Below are 15153 nucleotides of genomic sequence, written 5' to 3' on the forward strand. Positions count from 1 at the left end.
TAGTTTCAACCAGTTTCCTGGTACTGAAGTCAGGCTTACTGGTCTGTAATTGCCAAGATCACCTAAAAATTGGGGTCACATTAGCTATCCTCCAGTCATTTGGTACAGAAACTGATTAAAACAATAGGTTACAGACTACAGTTAGTAGTTCTGGAATTTCACATTTGAGTTAAAAGCTGTAAGAGAGCCCACAGTCTGCGTTGGAGTCTGGAGAAATATCCAGGCTTCGGGGTGACTCTCTGCACCTTTTCTCCTTCGCTAGGTCTGGAGGACAGTCAGCACACAGCATACAAATGGCCAACTCCCCCTCTGTGACATGTTCATTGCCTGGCTCTTACACACTAGCAGCTGGTAAAGGAATGCTGCACTTCAGTGGGGTAGGTTAAAGCCCCCACATAATTGTTTTAAAGATTTTCTCTGTGATTCCTTGCCCCCCTTTTCCCCCTACTGGGTTTAATAGTCGTGATGATTAAGCAATTGTGTGAACTTTTGCAAAATGGCTATGAGGGCATTGTAGAAAGTAATTGCAAAACAGCTGAAAGGCAGGGTCGAGGAAGAGGGCATGCACAACCAGTCAGGGTCATCTCCTGTAAGAGTCCATTCTCAGATGAAGAGAGCTGACAGTCTCAGTCGAAATAAACCCTTCACCCTTGCAAAGGGAAACATCCCATAGGGGGCGCAGGGAGAGTAAAAAATCAGGAATCTGGGTGGGAAAGGGGCAAAACTCCTCCAAGGAATATTTTCTCTCATTGTCCTGCTTTTTGTGCCATCCAAGTTAACTTTCTCTTGATGAGCTGTTCCTGTGTCTCTTTGGCAGCCACGCTCACAGTGAGGTTTTTAAAATCAGAACCACTGGGGTGGGGTGGGGGGGGGAAGGGAACTAAGTGAGAAATCAAACTTGATTAGGTGCAAAATTCTTGGTATGTAAAGAGACCTGCTTTAATAGAGAAAGGAACCCGAGACACTCTCTGGGATTCACTGTAGGTGACACGCAGACAAAGAGGCCATGGAGAGCTGTTGCAGGCACAAGGAGCAGGAGATGAGAGAGAACTGAATTAATTCTGAGAGGTACAATCAGTGGAGGATTGGTGAGCCCCCAGGCGCTGACAGGGGAAAGAAGGAAGGAAGGAGGAAGAACTGAAGAGCACAAAAGTGCAACTTCCTTGGAAATGGCATGTGCCCCCATGTGCTAGGGTGCTGTGCTGCTCCAGAGGTCGTCTTTTGGATGAACCATAAAACAAAAATCCTGACCGCTTCTGGTCATTAAAGTTCCCAGGACGTTTCTTGTTAGGATTCAAGTGTTAGATACACTCCAGTGTGACTAGTTATATTTTTGCCTTCCTAAATTTCCCCTCTTCTTCAGTTGAGTGTGGGGGTAGTCTTCATTTCCCGGGCTAGGTTGTAGTGTGCTTTTGTGCAAGGAAACAAGCATCTGAAAAGTCCTTTGGAATCCAAAAAGGTGTTATCCATGTCAGACGGTTGGCCAAACCCCGTAGTCCTTACTGAGTCAGTACTCCTACTGGCCTATAGAACTGGATCCAATAGTCTGATTATTCTACTATTCCTAAACTAGAAAGAGCATAGGAAAAGTGACTGTGAAATCAAATGTAACAGACAACAAAGGGAGAGAACGACAGAGGTACATCTGAAAAAAAGGCATTGTAGAACTATTTTGTGTGAAATGATCTGGAAACGTGAGATTTCATCTCTCTCTCCCGCGTGCATTTCTTTCCTTTAGTGCCCAAGCAATAACGAAGCAACAAACAGAAAAGCTATTTTGAGATCTTCGCTTCTTGGTCTGGGGATGTCACATAAAGCGAGACAAATATGGAACCACGTAGCCCAAAAAGGCTACTGAAGTGAAGAGCATCGTTGATCCGGAAGGACAACTGGCCGAATTCCTAAATAAAGAGAGAGGGATCCACAGGAAATGGCAAATGGAGCAGAGAACAGCTCAGTGCAAGCAACAGCAGCCTATGAGGTTTCAGAACACATCTAATTCTAGGTGAGGTGGCATGTCCATAAATATTGTGTTGGATTTTTCCTCCATAAACAATGTGTGTTTGTATATGTGTCTATTGAACTTGCATATGTAAAGCTATATTTCCTTTCATTAGCAAATTCTCTAGCTGTGTGCCCTATCTTGCAGGGACCCAAGACTCCAGATGGGAAGAAATCTAGATGCAAGTTTTCTCTTCCAGTCCCACATCTGAATTGCCAACTCAGCCCCCACTCAAAATGCAAGACCCCAAGTAAGATACTTGCATTGCTTGTATCAAAGGCCCATTTTGGGTGATGTAAGTAATCAGTCGCAAACAAATCAGAAAACCTCTTATGAAGGATATTAGAACAAATCTACACAAATGAATTGTCTGCCCAGAGACCTGGGCACCCTGATGCCAATTGGAGAAACAAAAACAATAATTAGCACTTGCCCCATAACAGGAAACAAACATACAGTTACAATGACAAGCCTATGTCTGGAGGAGGGAAGAGAAGATGAAATGGAAGGGGATTTATATAATATACCCTCCCACAGGGCTATTTCTCCTACATTTGTTGCTCTTATGATGTATGAATTGGCTTGGCTGGACAGTTATTCTAGCCTGAACCTTCACCCAAAACTCAGACTGAACCTCTGCCTAACTTCAAAGAAACTTCAGTTAACTTTCTGTTTCCACTGTTGGATGGAAGCACCAAATCCCAGGCACAGCTGTTCTCATGGCTATTCCAGCCCAATGCAGGCACAAAGTAACCAGCGCTCTTCATCACAGAGCATGCTCTGATGATACCTCTAACCCAGTTCTGGGAGCCCCTTGTGGTTCTGGTAAGTATCCAAATACATGGATGGGTGCCTCTGTGGACTGTGAACCTTCCCTTGCTATTTATTGTTCATGCTTTCATTACCATTATCCCATTACCTCAATGGCTGCTGTGTTTATCTAGTCATCCTGTTGTCAAACAGCAACCCATCCATTAGGGCTGTCTATCCCTCAAGCAAACATGAATTTGTTGCTGATGGATTCTGAGTGTGGGGAAAGCTGCTGCAGATTTTTTTAAATGTCTTCCTGTTCCAAGGAGATAAATGCAGAAAAATAGTTAGGAATCTGTAAAGTCAAGTAAGGTGAAATCTCAACAGACAGCTTACTAAATTGTGCACAGCTCTCTGCATGTTGCAAATCTTTTGTTATCTTTGCCCAGGAGTCCGTTTGGTTTTATTTTCCTCCCTAAAATTGCCACTAGGACTCCGCCAAAGGCATTCAAAGATATTTACGTCAGTATTGATGTGTACAGTATCAAGAGATAACATTTCCCTCCAGCTGTCCTGGCTTTAACTCTGCCCCCACAGCATTATTCATTTCCCCATCTTAGAGATGGAACTTGTTTCTCCTCAGCTACATCCAACTGTTTTGTGGCATCCTGCACAGCATATATTTAATGTCCAGTCCTCCCAAAGCTGTAACGGCATTTCTCACTCATGCTTTCCATGAGCCTGTATCTCTGAGGGATGAGGCTGCCATGAGAATTAGTACTTTGGCACATTAGTACTTGCTCAAAGCTTCTGATGAGAAAATCTGAGTCCCTGACAGAGCCTGGTACTTGATCTCTCGTTGTTTACTCTGTCTCTTGGTCTACCTGAAGTGCACTTCTGAGGTTGAATCATTTCAGGGCCTTCTTTCTCTCCGGACTCGGAAGATGAAAGATGGCGCAGGGAGGTACGTGCCAGTTTGTGGGTGTGATAGATACCAAACCTCTCTGCTCCAAAGGGAATATTTATAAACTACATCTTGCACTGACTAGCAGAAGAAACCTCATAGAACATATAAAGAGTAAGACATGCTAGAGCCTGACTTCTTTCACACAGATGCAGCCATGCTGTCTCTCCACTGCAGGGCTTTCTTCTTTTCACCCACCCAATCAAACAAATGCCTCTATGATGCCATCTTTCCAGGAGAAGATGGACTTGGCTGTGTTCTGGGTGGAGAAATGTCACCTCAGCTCCAGAAGGGGTTCTACCATGGTGTCATCACCCAGCTCAGAGAAATCTAAGTCATGTTACCTTCATCCTCATTTTTGTGCCTCTCACAGCTGTTGATTTAACAGCACCATGCCTTCCATCTCTCTAGCTGAAGGATCCATGCAGGGCAGCTGCTCCTTTGACTATGCAATGCACATTCCCATCAGGGGACCCAGCTGCACAGGATTTCATGGTGGGCTCAGGCACTGCATTGAACAGCCCAGCAGCCACAACGGAGGACCCTTGAGAGCCCTTGACGAGTAACTGTTCCTTCGACACATATGGTCACATTCATACACCTAATACTAAGAGTGAGCACTGCCGGGCTCAGACATTTTGCTGTATGGAGAGACTCAGCAAGCCCTTGCCTCTAAGACTAGGGCTTTCCAAAATTCCTAGGTGTACCTGATCCCAGACACGTGCCTAAGCTGCCATCAGTCCCCACTGGGGCAGCAGGACTCTTCCTCCAGCTAAAGTAACCACAGGCACTTTGTGTCCCAATTTGTCCCCGAGTCATGATCCAAACACTTATAACAGACAGTGATCAGGCAGGAGTCAGCCAAAGTGGGGCTTTGGTGTAAGGATTGCGGGGGGGTGGGGGTGGGGGGTGGGTTGAGATCACCCCTATTCCTCTCACCCAGGGGAAGAGCAGTAGCAGCTTACTGGGAGGAGGCCCTTGCTGTCACCTCTGGCTTTGAGAAGTTGCCAGGTGATGTCAATGCTTTTGCCCACTCAGTTCGGGGAACCCTATAGCTGCTTTCTCTGTGGATTGTTATGCAGCCCTTACAAAAGAGAAGGCTATGATGACACCCCGGTAACCTTGGCAAAGTGTTTTGTTAAGTAGTTCTGTGCTTCGCTGGGTTTTCAGCTCATATGCATTCATCACTCCCTCCTACGTATGAATTTACATTTCTAAGCAAGACTGTGCGGTGGCGGGCAGTGGTAGCATCATGCTGATCTTTTACACTGGCTAATGATTGAATCAAACACCAGGCAAAGAACTGTACTGCGCTCTCACTACAGAAGAGGAGAACCAAATCAGAGCTTTTTCCTCACTCCTTTCTCCTGATCACAGAATCATAGAATCACAGAATATCAGGGTTGGAAGGGACCTCAGGAGCTCATCTAGTCCAACCCCCTGCTCAAAGCAGGACCAATCCCCAATTAAATCATCCCGGCCAGGGCTTTATCAAGCCTGACCTTAAAAACTTCTAAGGAAGGAGATTCCACCACCTCCCTAGGTAACGCATTCCAGTGTTTCACCACCCTCCTAGTGAAAAAGTTTTTCCTAATATCCAACCTAAATCTCCCCCACTGCAACTGAGACCATTACTCCTTGTCCTGTCATCCGCTACCACTGAGAACAGTCTAGATCCATCCCCTTTGGAACCACCTTTCAGGTAGTTGAAAGCAGCTATCAAATCTCCCCTCATTCTTCTCTTCCGCAGACTAAACAATCCCAGTTCCCTCAGCCTCTCCTCGTAAGTCATGTGTTCCAGTCCCCTAATCATTTTTGTTGCCCTCCGCTGGACTCTCTCCAATTTTTCCACATCCTTCTTGTAGTGTGGGGCCCAAAATTGGACACAGTACTCCAGATGAGGCCTCACCAATGTCAAATAGAGGGGAACGATCACGTCCCTCGATCTGCTCGCTATGCCCCTACTTATACAGCCCAAAATGCCATTGGCCTTCTTGGCAACAAGGGCACACTGTTGACTCATATCCAGCTTCTCATCCACTGTCACGCCTAGGTCCTTTTCTGCAGAACTGCTGCCGAGCCATTCGGTCCCTAGTCTGTAGTGGCGCATGGGATTCTTCCGTCCTAAGTGCAGGACTCTGCACTTGTCCTTGTTGAACCTGATGCAGCCTGATGTTTTCTCCTTGTTTTCAGTAATAGCGAGCTCTCCATTCCTGCCCTTTTCCTCACACATGCTGCAGCTGGGCATGGGGTGGCACGCTGAGAATAGACTGGCAGCACTCGGTGTCCGTGCATGTACTAACACCGCAAGTGCAATTGCAGCCCAGTACCCAGCACATCAGTTCTCCATGTGGGATTCTTACTGCAGCGGGTCTCAAGGACGAGCACTTAGTTATAGGCTACCTGCTTCAGCAGAAGCACCTGGCTGACATCAGTGTTACCATGGGCAAAACTCACGCGTGGGTAATGGGTCTTAATTCATTACTGCTGGCAAGTGCCTTGGAATCCTTACCTGGCTGGTGCAATAGCTGTGGAAAATAACATTACACTTCACTCTGTTAATGCCTTTCTACCTGGAGTGCTGTCTCTGTAATAGTGCATCTTGTGGTACAGGAATACCTGTTCTAGTCACATAATTGAGCTGAAACAGCAGAACCGCAGCCCCAATTACTCTTCTGTTATAAAAATAGATTGAGAGATTCCAGTGCCAAGAAACAATATTTACATAATGCATCTTTTAATCTATCATCTGGGGACCACTATAAAAGACCCTCTCTCATTATACACCGTAGACCATTACACTTATACTGTACCCAGTGTATACTGCACTTAGGAGTGTCTAGCGATTAAAGCACAGGGACTGGGAGTAAGGATTCCTGGATCTGAAATTAAGGTCATGTGTGTGACCTTGGACAACTCACTTCACTTTTGTGCCTCAGTTCCCCAACTGAAATGGGGATATTTACCCAGCGTGCAGGGGATTTGCGAGGCTTAATTAATGCTTGTAACACATTGTGGGGTCCTTGGATTATTAATTAGACATGTGTACCTCATAATAGTAGAATGATCAGTTACCAGGTGAAATATAAAACTACCACCACCTACCTTGAGGTGTCTGTTCATGTCTGGAGGAGGAGAGGCTGTCACCAGAGCCCTGGTGCCTCTGTGCATTTGTACATACACATGTTCCCTGGTAACCTTTTCCTATAGCTCTTGTAAGAGGCAGGCAGTAAAGAAAAGGCAATTCTCATAGAACTTACCATCTTTTATGTCACAGATCTACCTACTAAATGTGACCTTTAGGGACTCTACATAATATATCGAGCACTGGACCAAATTAATCCCTGCTCTAAATCCACTGAGCGCAAAGGAATTCCACTGGGGTCAGTTTGGTCTCCTATTAGTAATATGCTACTTTACACTTACAGTACATAGTGCTTCTCAACTGTAGAGCTCAAAGTGCCATACCAAGAGGGGCAAGCGCTGTTATCCCATGTGACTGGTGAGGAAACCGAGCCACAGAGGTGAAGTGACCGGCAAGTCAGTGGCAGCTCTGCAAAGGAAACCCATCTCTCTTGATTCCTCGTGCCAGGGCCTTGGTGTGAAATGATGACTAGGAGGAGCAGTGACTTATCCGTTAATGAAGATGTCTGGCTTTGTTATGGAGAGAAATGTGAGTTAACCAGTAAGTGACTACACATTCCTTCTTATTAATCAGTTACAGGGGACTGTCTCATGCTCATATGTGACTGGACTACAATACAAAAAAGGGTGAAAAACCGCATGCAGACATTAGGTGATTATACCTAATTTCCTTCATTCAGGTACTCTGTCTCAAACTGGCCTTCTAGGGAAGGGAACAGATATTCTGATTAGGCCTAGCTGGAATACATTTAATTTCTATTTCTTTCCAACCATTTCAAAACTCTTTCCCTGCCCAGTCAGCTAGCCAAACACCAGGCTGGGTGTTGTACAGAAGCTCCTAGGTATTCCGGAGAATACACTAACTAGGCCTCTGTTCTCGCACTCATTATTACGTGTGTGTGGCTCCTTTCCTAGCATTCAGTCCAGAAAAGCCTCTGACCATGTAGGCTATTTGACTGTGTGAAAATCACTTCCCTTCTTCATTTTTGCAGTTTCTCCATCCACTGCCTGAGTAATTAATCTCCCTGGTGATCAAAGTTCCAGACTTCCAACTGGCACCTTATCTTCAAAATCATGGCATGAGCTCGTTTTCCTAACTGCCCTAGGTCTTTAGCTGTGCTTTAAATTAAGAGCACCTGACAACTGCTCCAAACTGTGTCTGCTGAATTGGCCAAAATATTGACATCATTCCTCTTGGCAGATAGAGGATTAACCCTTGCTAGGACCACCGCTAGGGATGTGTAAAATGAGAATCAACTCAGTTCTCAAATAGAATTTTGCTGGTGTCTAGCTAACCATTACTTTTCACTGTCCCCTTCTCTGCATTGCCATGCTCTGGATCGCAGTGAAAGCAACGACACATGGTGACCGAGGCTCTATTCGAGATACGTCAGGCCTTGCCAGAAGTGGGAAATACTATTGTTAACATCAGTTTTCTGCTTCCAGCCCTCATTTGCTGACTGGTGGGGATCAGCTAAGCAGCCCAACTTTTAGGGTATGTCTCTACAAACAGCTCGACTGCAGCCAGCTGGTATGTGCATGTACCCTGCTCTAGCCTGCTGCACTCTGACTGTCCCTGTGGGCTCCGCTGCTGCACACTAACAGTTCGTTAATGTGCTTTGAGCTAGTTCCATTTCTTATTTGAATCAAACCTGAATTTAGAACTTCTTCATTTTACTTCATATGCACCAATTACTGATGAATTTTGCTTTCCCCTTGCCATAAACCCTGGTATTTTTCTATTCCATGCCCTCCTCCAGGCCTCTGCAATGGCTTTGACGAATGATATGTTCATCCTTGAAAACACACAAGTTCAGTTCAGCAACTAGAAAGCTTCTTTATAATTTTAAGAGAAGAAATTGACTTTTCTCCCAGTCTTCCTTTGCTTTATAGTCACATAACCACCTGCAATGATAACCAATGACTAAATTCCTTAGAAATCTAGGCCAGGACTGGCCAAACCCAGCCCACACCTGTTGGCCAGTGTGGTGTGGGGTGGTGTATCTGCTATACTTTTCTCTTCCCAGCATTAGTGCCTGAAGAGTACTTGGGAACTGTGTGTGAGAAAGCAGGACACGGGGTAATGGCTTTCCCAGCATTCACACTCTCTCCCTGTGGCTTGAGTGCAATGAAAACACATAGGGCACAACAGGACAGAGGGAGAGATTAGATTTTACAGAAGAGGGCACTCCAGTGAAACATAGCGTACGTGACCATTTTTCACACACCAGGTTTGGAGCAGGGCTGAGCCTGTTTGTTCTGCTTTAAACAAAGGGATGGGAACAGTTTCTTGGTCTTGGCCAATCTCATGCTCACAGCTTTCATTGATTCAGGCTGTGCAGCAGCACCCAGATTGGCTGCCATGCTTTTTGATGTCTAATAGCCTCTGGCTACACGTACATGGGCTGCCTTTGGCATTCAAGCTGCAGTGAAAGCACAGAGCAGTCAGGTCCTTAGTCAACAGCCAAGGGGTCTTTTTCCTAGAGAAGTTTGGTCAGTAAGGGTCAGGGCCAAGACTACTCCAGAAATTGATCTTCAGAAGTCATGGTGTCTATTCCCATGGTACCTGCTCAGCTGCCAAAGAAACTCAGGAATCCATATCACTCTATCCTCAGACAAGTTCACAGGCTCCCCATTCATTCCAGGATCCAGTTCAAAATCCCCCTCCTTGTCTTTGCTTTTCCTTTCTATGCTCCACGAACTAACCTAGAACTAGCTTCCTCTCTGTCCATTCCCACGCAACTTTGTCACGGTTGGTGCAATCCCATGCGACTTTGTCACGGTGTGTGCAAGAGTCTTCTCTCCATCTGCTGCCATTTGGTAGCCTCCCTGTATCCCTCTGCCTCATGATCTTTCCATTTGCTTTCATACATCAGCTAAAATCATCTCCCTTGACTTTACCATGTAAGTTCTTGCTACCTCTCTCCTATAAGTTATTGTTTAGTTCTGCCAAACCTGTTGGGGTGAGGTGAATGCAAAACACTCTGCCAAGTAAAGCTGCATTGTATGTGGGGCATTTTACTGGCTGAGCACACCCACTGTGACTACATGGGCAATGGAGAGTGCGACTCCAGGTTCTGCTGCCAGCTCCTGGGCTCTGAGCTCCATGGGGGAGAAGAGACAGGGCATTGCAAGGCTGAATAACTTTTGGATCCTGATGTAGGCGGCAGAGCTGGGAAAGCCCCATAGAAACTTCACAGCCAAAACTCCATAAATCATGCTTTGCTGTAGAGTGGGGCCCTAGATAATTAAAAGCTTTGTTGGGAAATTTCCTCCATGCAGTTAAAGCATCAGTAGATTTTTTTGAAGTCACATCCTTGTCAGAATATCTTGTACCTGTCCTGTTCAAAGCAGGAGTTCGGTGGGTGCTCCAAGGTTGCATTTTGGGGGGTCACCATTGTCTCAGGTACAGTACTTTGCTGCTCATGCAATTTAGGGGAGCGGGGTAGCATGTTGCAGCTGCATTCCTAGAACCTGGGCTGGGTGTAAGGAGAGCATTTGGGTCTGCTCCATTGTGATATTTTCTCAATTACAGTGTGGAGTGGACATTACCCCGGCTTCAGGTAGTTATAGAGGAGAGATGAATCCAAGCTGTGAAGTCCTGATCTTCCCTTATCCAGATTCGGGAGAAAAGGGGGGATGGATCCAGGGGTTTGATTCAGTCTCAATTCCGTAATACATCAAAGAAACTCATCATTAACTAATGGCTCCGGTTCTGCCTTCTTTGCCTTGGCACCGGTCAGCCCTTTGGGTCTTCTTAAATCTCAGTCTGTGGGCTTGGGGCTGGTTTATTCCTGTGTCACTGCAGTGAGAGCAGGGTCTGGGCATGTCCCTTCAAAAAGGGAACAAAATATCTCTGTGTCTCCAAAAAGCAGTTGGGTGCACTGTACATCAGTGCTGCTGCACCATGGACGATCTTGGAGTGGGAGTCGTTCCTCCCTCTGAGCTACGGGCCTGCTCGAGCGCTGCTGAGGGACCCTATGAGCTCCGGGACAGTGCTGGTCACGATGGTCTGAAGAAGAGAGGATTTCACACTGTGACTGTTGTGGGGCTGGACAGAATGTGCTGGTGATTGATGTAGGGACTGTGGAGGGGTCTGTCTGCAGACGCTGGTTAGGGAGAGATGGGGACTCCATGGATCCCCAAGCCTCTCCCAACCCCTTCCCCAAGCCTCTCCCAACCCCTTCCCCAACCAGCCTCAGGATTTGTCAGGGCAGTGTGGAGAGGGCCAACAGACATGTCAGTCGAATTAATACCCCTCTTCTGTCATGGATATGCAGGCCAGGATTTGGTCCTGACGACACACAGCAGGTAGAGGAGAGTTAAGAGGCAGAGTGGCATGTTCCCATAGGTGCAGGGATACTTTCCAGAGGAGGTGGACTGGGGGAAGGTGGAGAGAGGGAGGTTGCGTGGTCTACGTCAGTGAGTGGGAGAAGTAGAAAAGAGTAGTAAGGAGGGAAGCTGTGAGGAACATAGGAAATGTGAGAGGTTGGAGCGAGACTATGGGGTTTGCAGTAACATTATTTAGACCAAGGCAGAGATCATTAGCTAATAGGGACCATATGCTGTGTGAAGCTTATCAACAATAAGTGGGAATGTGAGGGGAGTTTTTGCTAATATGGCATAAGCCATGAGAACAGCAATGAAATGCTTCTCTGCAGGGTACAATTACAGTACAGTCATACCAACCTAGTACATACAGAGCCATGTGTTTTTCTCCCTTCAGCTAGCCATTCATTTGTACGCCTACAGCATCCAACAGGACTCGATAGCTTGGAAGCACTGGTTATATGATTGTACAGCACGTGCTACTGAGGATTGCACCCCACAGAAGCATTCAAACCTAGGGAGCACACAGTATTTATCCAGTTTCAGAGTGCCACAGCTGCAGCCTTACCAATTCCCGAGGGCACTAAATCAACTATAGACATGTAGAGACATCCTTGCCCTAGATGTAGGCAGAAGCCTTAAAACAAGAGGAGGTGGGGTTTGCTTGATGTCTCAGTGGGAATTTGAATTCTAGGATCCAAATAAAATGGACCCTGAAACTCTGGGATTACAGAATTGCTCCAGGTCGAATCGCTGCAGGATCCGTTGGCTGAAATTGCAGTGTGGTTTGGGCAGCATGAAATTAGCTCTCTGCCAAGCAGCTTGGTACACACACGTTAGTTTTTTTATGTTAATATCGTTTTTCAGAGGAGGTCTTCAGGGCCAGTGAACCACATGTAACTCCCAAACAGACAGCAGGGTCCACGTAGCCCTTGTACCAAAATAAAAATACTTTGCATTTTCCCTGGCATCATTCATCCAAAGAGCTTGAAGCACTTTACCAACATTACTGTTGAAACTTCCCAGTGTCACTGTGAGATAGGTATTATAGTACCCATATTACTGATTGCCTCTCTGTGCCTCAGTTTTCCAATGTGAAATGTCTGAGGTCTCACAGTGGCTCATTGGTACAGCCAGTATCAGAGAGTTCTGACTTACAGTCCTGTGATCTAACCACTAGACAGCACTGCCTCAGTTGAGACAGGCTGCAGTTGCACTGGACTAGCTTGCTGCATGATTTGAGCATAGCCTCTGCTCACTTCCAATCCTCTTTGCAGAGCCAATTTAGGAGCAGCTGCTGGCTTGCCAGGGGAGGTGAATATAGGTCACTGTAGAAGGTCCCTGCTGCAGCTTGTAGCAACTGCCCAGTGCTGTCGTTTAGTTCCCTCCCTTCTCGACAGTGGCTGCTCTATTCATCCTGCAAACAGCCTCCTTCCTTTCCAAGGCAGCACATGGACACGGGGGAATGGCAGAGTTCATTATAAACGGAGTCAGGGAGCAGGCTATCGCTGGATGAGATCCAGTATTCCAAAAGATTGGAGCGGGGCACTCAATTTGTGTTTGAGTGGCAGGGGCTGGGCGCTGGCATTCCTCAAACCCTGCAGACCTTTCCAGTGGGTTTTGGTGTGATTCTCTGCCGCGCACACAGTCCTGTAGCAAACCCCACTGACTTTTTATTGTATCAGTCGTTTTCTTTATGCAGCAACATGAATTGGAAAACGCTCGCGGGTCCTGGTCTGAACGTGCTCCACTCTCTGCCAGCTCAGCCTAGTGATGCTGCTTTAACTTAGTCCGAGGTGGGGAGGGAGGAAGGGAGGGAGCGAGGGGGGAGAAAAAGGTTACTGCTACTTTAAATATAATGCATTAAGAGAATGCTGGAAAAGGGCCTGCATGCTGTAATACCCAGCCATCTAGTTGGAAAAGCAGCCAGATGTAATACAAAAGAAGAAACACAGCCTCTTATGGATGCAGCACTAATTCATAAATCAGGTGAATCAGCTTAGGCAACTGCTGTGTTTTTATGCCTCTGCTGCATGGAGAACTGCATGTTGGATGCTTTTATTTGAAGTAATGGAGCCAGATAATCCCTTGGACCAAGACAACTCCCGTGGTAAGGAGTAGAAAACATACAAAAGAACAGGGAGGAAGAGTGTCTGAGATACACATCCTACTTCAGGCAGAGGGTTAAGCATGTGTTTTTTACTATCGTCTGCATGGATCAGGTGGAGAGGATGGGGTAATGTACTTCACTTTATCTTAGAAATCACTGTTTATGGGGAGGAAATGTTGGAGATAAACACACAGTCTGCTGAAAAGTGCAGGATACTGTAAGAAGCAATAGATCAAGCATAATCCGTGCTTTTTCTTATCAGCCTGTGTCCTAGACACTTTGCAGATAGAAGAGGAACTTACACACTACATTATGCAGTTTGGAGGAATTTTTGCCAATAAGAAAAGAATGCAACTTTGTACCTTCTGTTCTGTCAAACGGAGCATTCACAAACTCTATCTGCAGGAAGCTTTGCTAAAGGCAGTGCAGTGGGTAATTTAGTTAGGAAGATAAATTTAGATGGAGACCAGAGGAATTTACCCAGGAATTAAAGTCTATGGTTAAAACTGCAACCATTCCCTGGATTTATAGGATCCCACAGGCTGCATGTTATTGTGACTGGTACCTTGGAAGGAAGATGATCTGCGTAACATTGGGGTGAAGTTGTTTGCCACTGCAAACCCTTTTTCTCCTTTTAATAGAATGGATGGGTTGCTTTGAGCACTATGATTTATTTGCCATTTTTTTTAAGTTGTGTTTTTAAGATAGTGATTTTAGAATAAACTCATTGCAGGTTTTTAAATGTGCATTTGGTACCTTTCTGGATACACTTTGAACCCTTCACTCTCTGCTCTTTGCAAAAATATGGTTCAAAGGCTAACTGCAGATTTTTCTGGGTGTGCTCCCTGGGGAAAACTGAGTCCTCGAGAGATACCCAGCTGCAGTATTAATACCACAGTGGCCCTTCAATGCTGTGGAAGGAATGTAGTTAAGGGAATGAGGTAACATTTAAACTATGCAAGCAGTCGGCTGGCCAGATTTGGGTGGGCAGTGGTGCTTTATTTGGGGCTCCGTGCCACACTGAAGTTGGCTGGTCTAAAATAGTCAGGGACTGACTACAGGGATATTTCAAGTGATGATGATTGCACTTAAAAATTAAAAGAGAGAATCATGCTTTTCCCTTTTGATATTCTGGACTCTTTCCTTTCACTTGACTGAGACTCTCTGGTTGCAGGGGTACAACACCTTAATAAACTTAACCTTCCGTCCCATTGGGACATAGAACTGAATCCAAGTTTCCTTCCTTATAGTGGGGACTTTGAAGATTATAGAAATAATACTGCAGATTTTGGTCTGTTACTGAAAGTACCACAAGTCTTCTTGCTTTCCCAATGTTGGAATCTGGGCTTCAAGAACCACAAAGAGAATGTCCCTAATTCTACAGGAAATATGACTTTAGCTCTGCTTTTTCAGATAATGTCAAATATGAATTTCTTACATAATAGCTCCCTAAATATAGAATGAATATAGTGAGATGAACAATATTCTCATTCTTCTTTCTGGAGACATGTAAAGTGTTTTTGTCAAGTTCCAAAGAAACTTGTTTTGCGACTGAATATTTGAACAAGGAAGCAGGCACAGGGAAGTGTTCACAAATTGAGGAATTAGGGACTGTTAAGCATTCATGGCACCATACAAGAATGCCTCCAGAGAGAATCCTAGACTGACAAAAAAAATTAACCACTTCTTTTGCTTAAATTATTTCCAGTTACTGTGACTTAAACTGTCCTGGCTGTAGGATAAAGCCAATGGGGTAAGCCATGGTCTCAGTTATGAGATCAGGGACAGGAGATTGTTGGTTTCCCCAGCTGTGGGAGTGACACACAAACTATTTACCAGGACTTATGGGGTAGT

At 45.6% G+C, this 15153-nt stretch overlaps 1 protein-coding gene across 2 annotated transcripts in view; it reads left to right on the top strand.

The window, feature by feature from the left end:
- The first annotated feature begins 2633 nt into the window (after positions 1 to 2633).
- DAB2IP (DAB2 interacting protein) overlaps positions 2634 to 15153 on the top strand; it is a 354231-nt gene continuing 341711 nt past the window's right edge. The window contains exon 1 of one of the 2 annotated variants that reach the window (XM_073314870.1): positions 2634 to 2827. In XM_073314870.1, coding sequence (XP_073170971.1) covers positions 2722 to 2827 — 106 coding nt within the window. In that variant the 5' untranslated portion in view covers positions 2634 to 2721. Of the gene's footprint in view, positions 2828 to 13039; positions 13179 to 15153 lie in introns of those variants that run through there. The other variant, XM_073314869.1, reaches the window with a different exon arrangement.

This window comes from Lepidochelys kempii, chromosome 16, assembly GCF_965140265.1.
Source record: "Lepidochelys kempii isolate rLepKem1 chromosome 16, rLepKem1.hap2, whole genome shotgun sequence".
In the NCBI taxonomy this organism is placed as follows: domain Eukaryota; kingdom Metazoa; phylum Chordata; order Testudines; family Cheloniidae; genus Lepidochelys; species Lepidochelys kempii.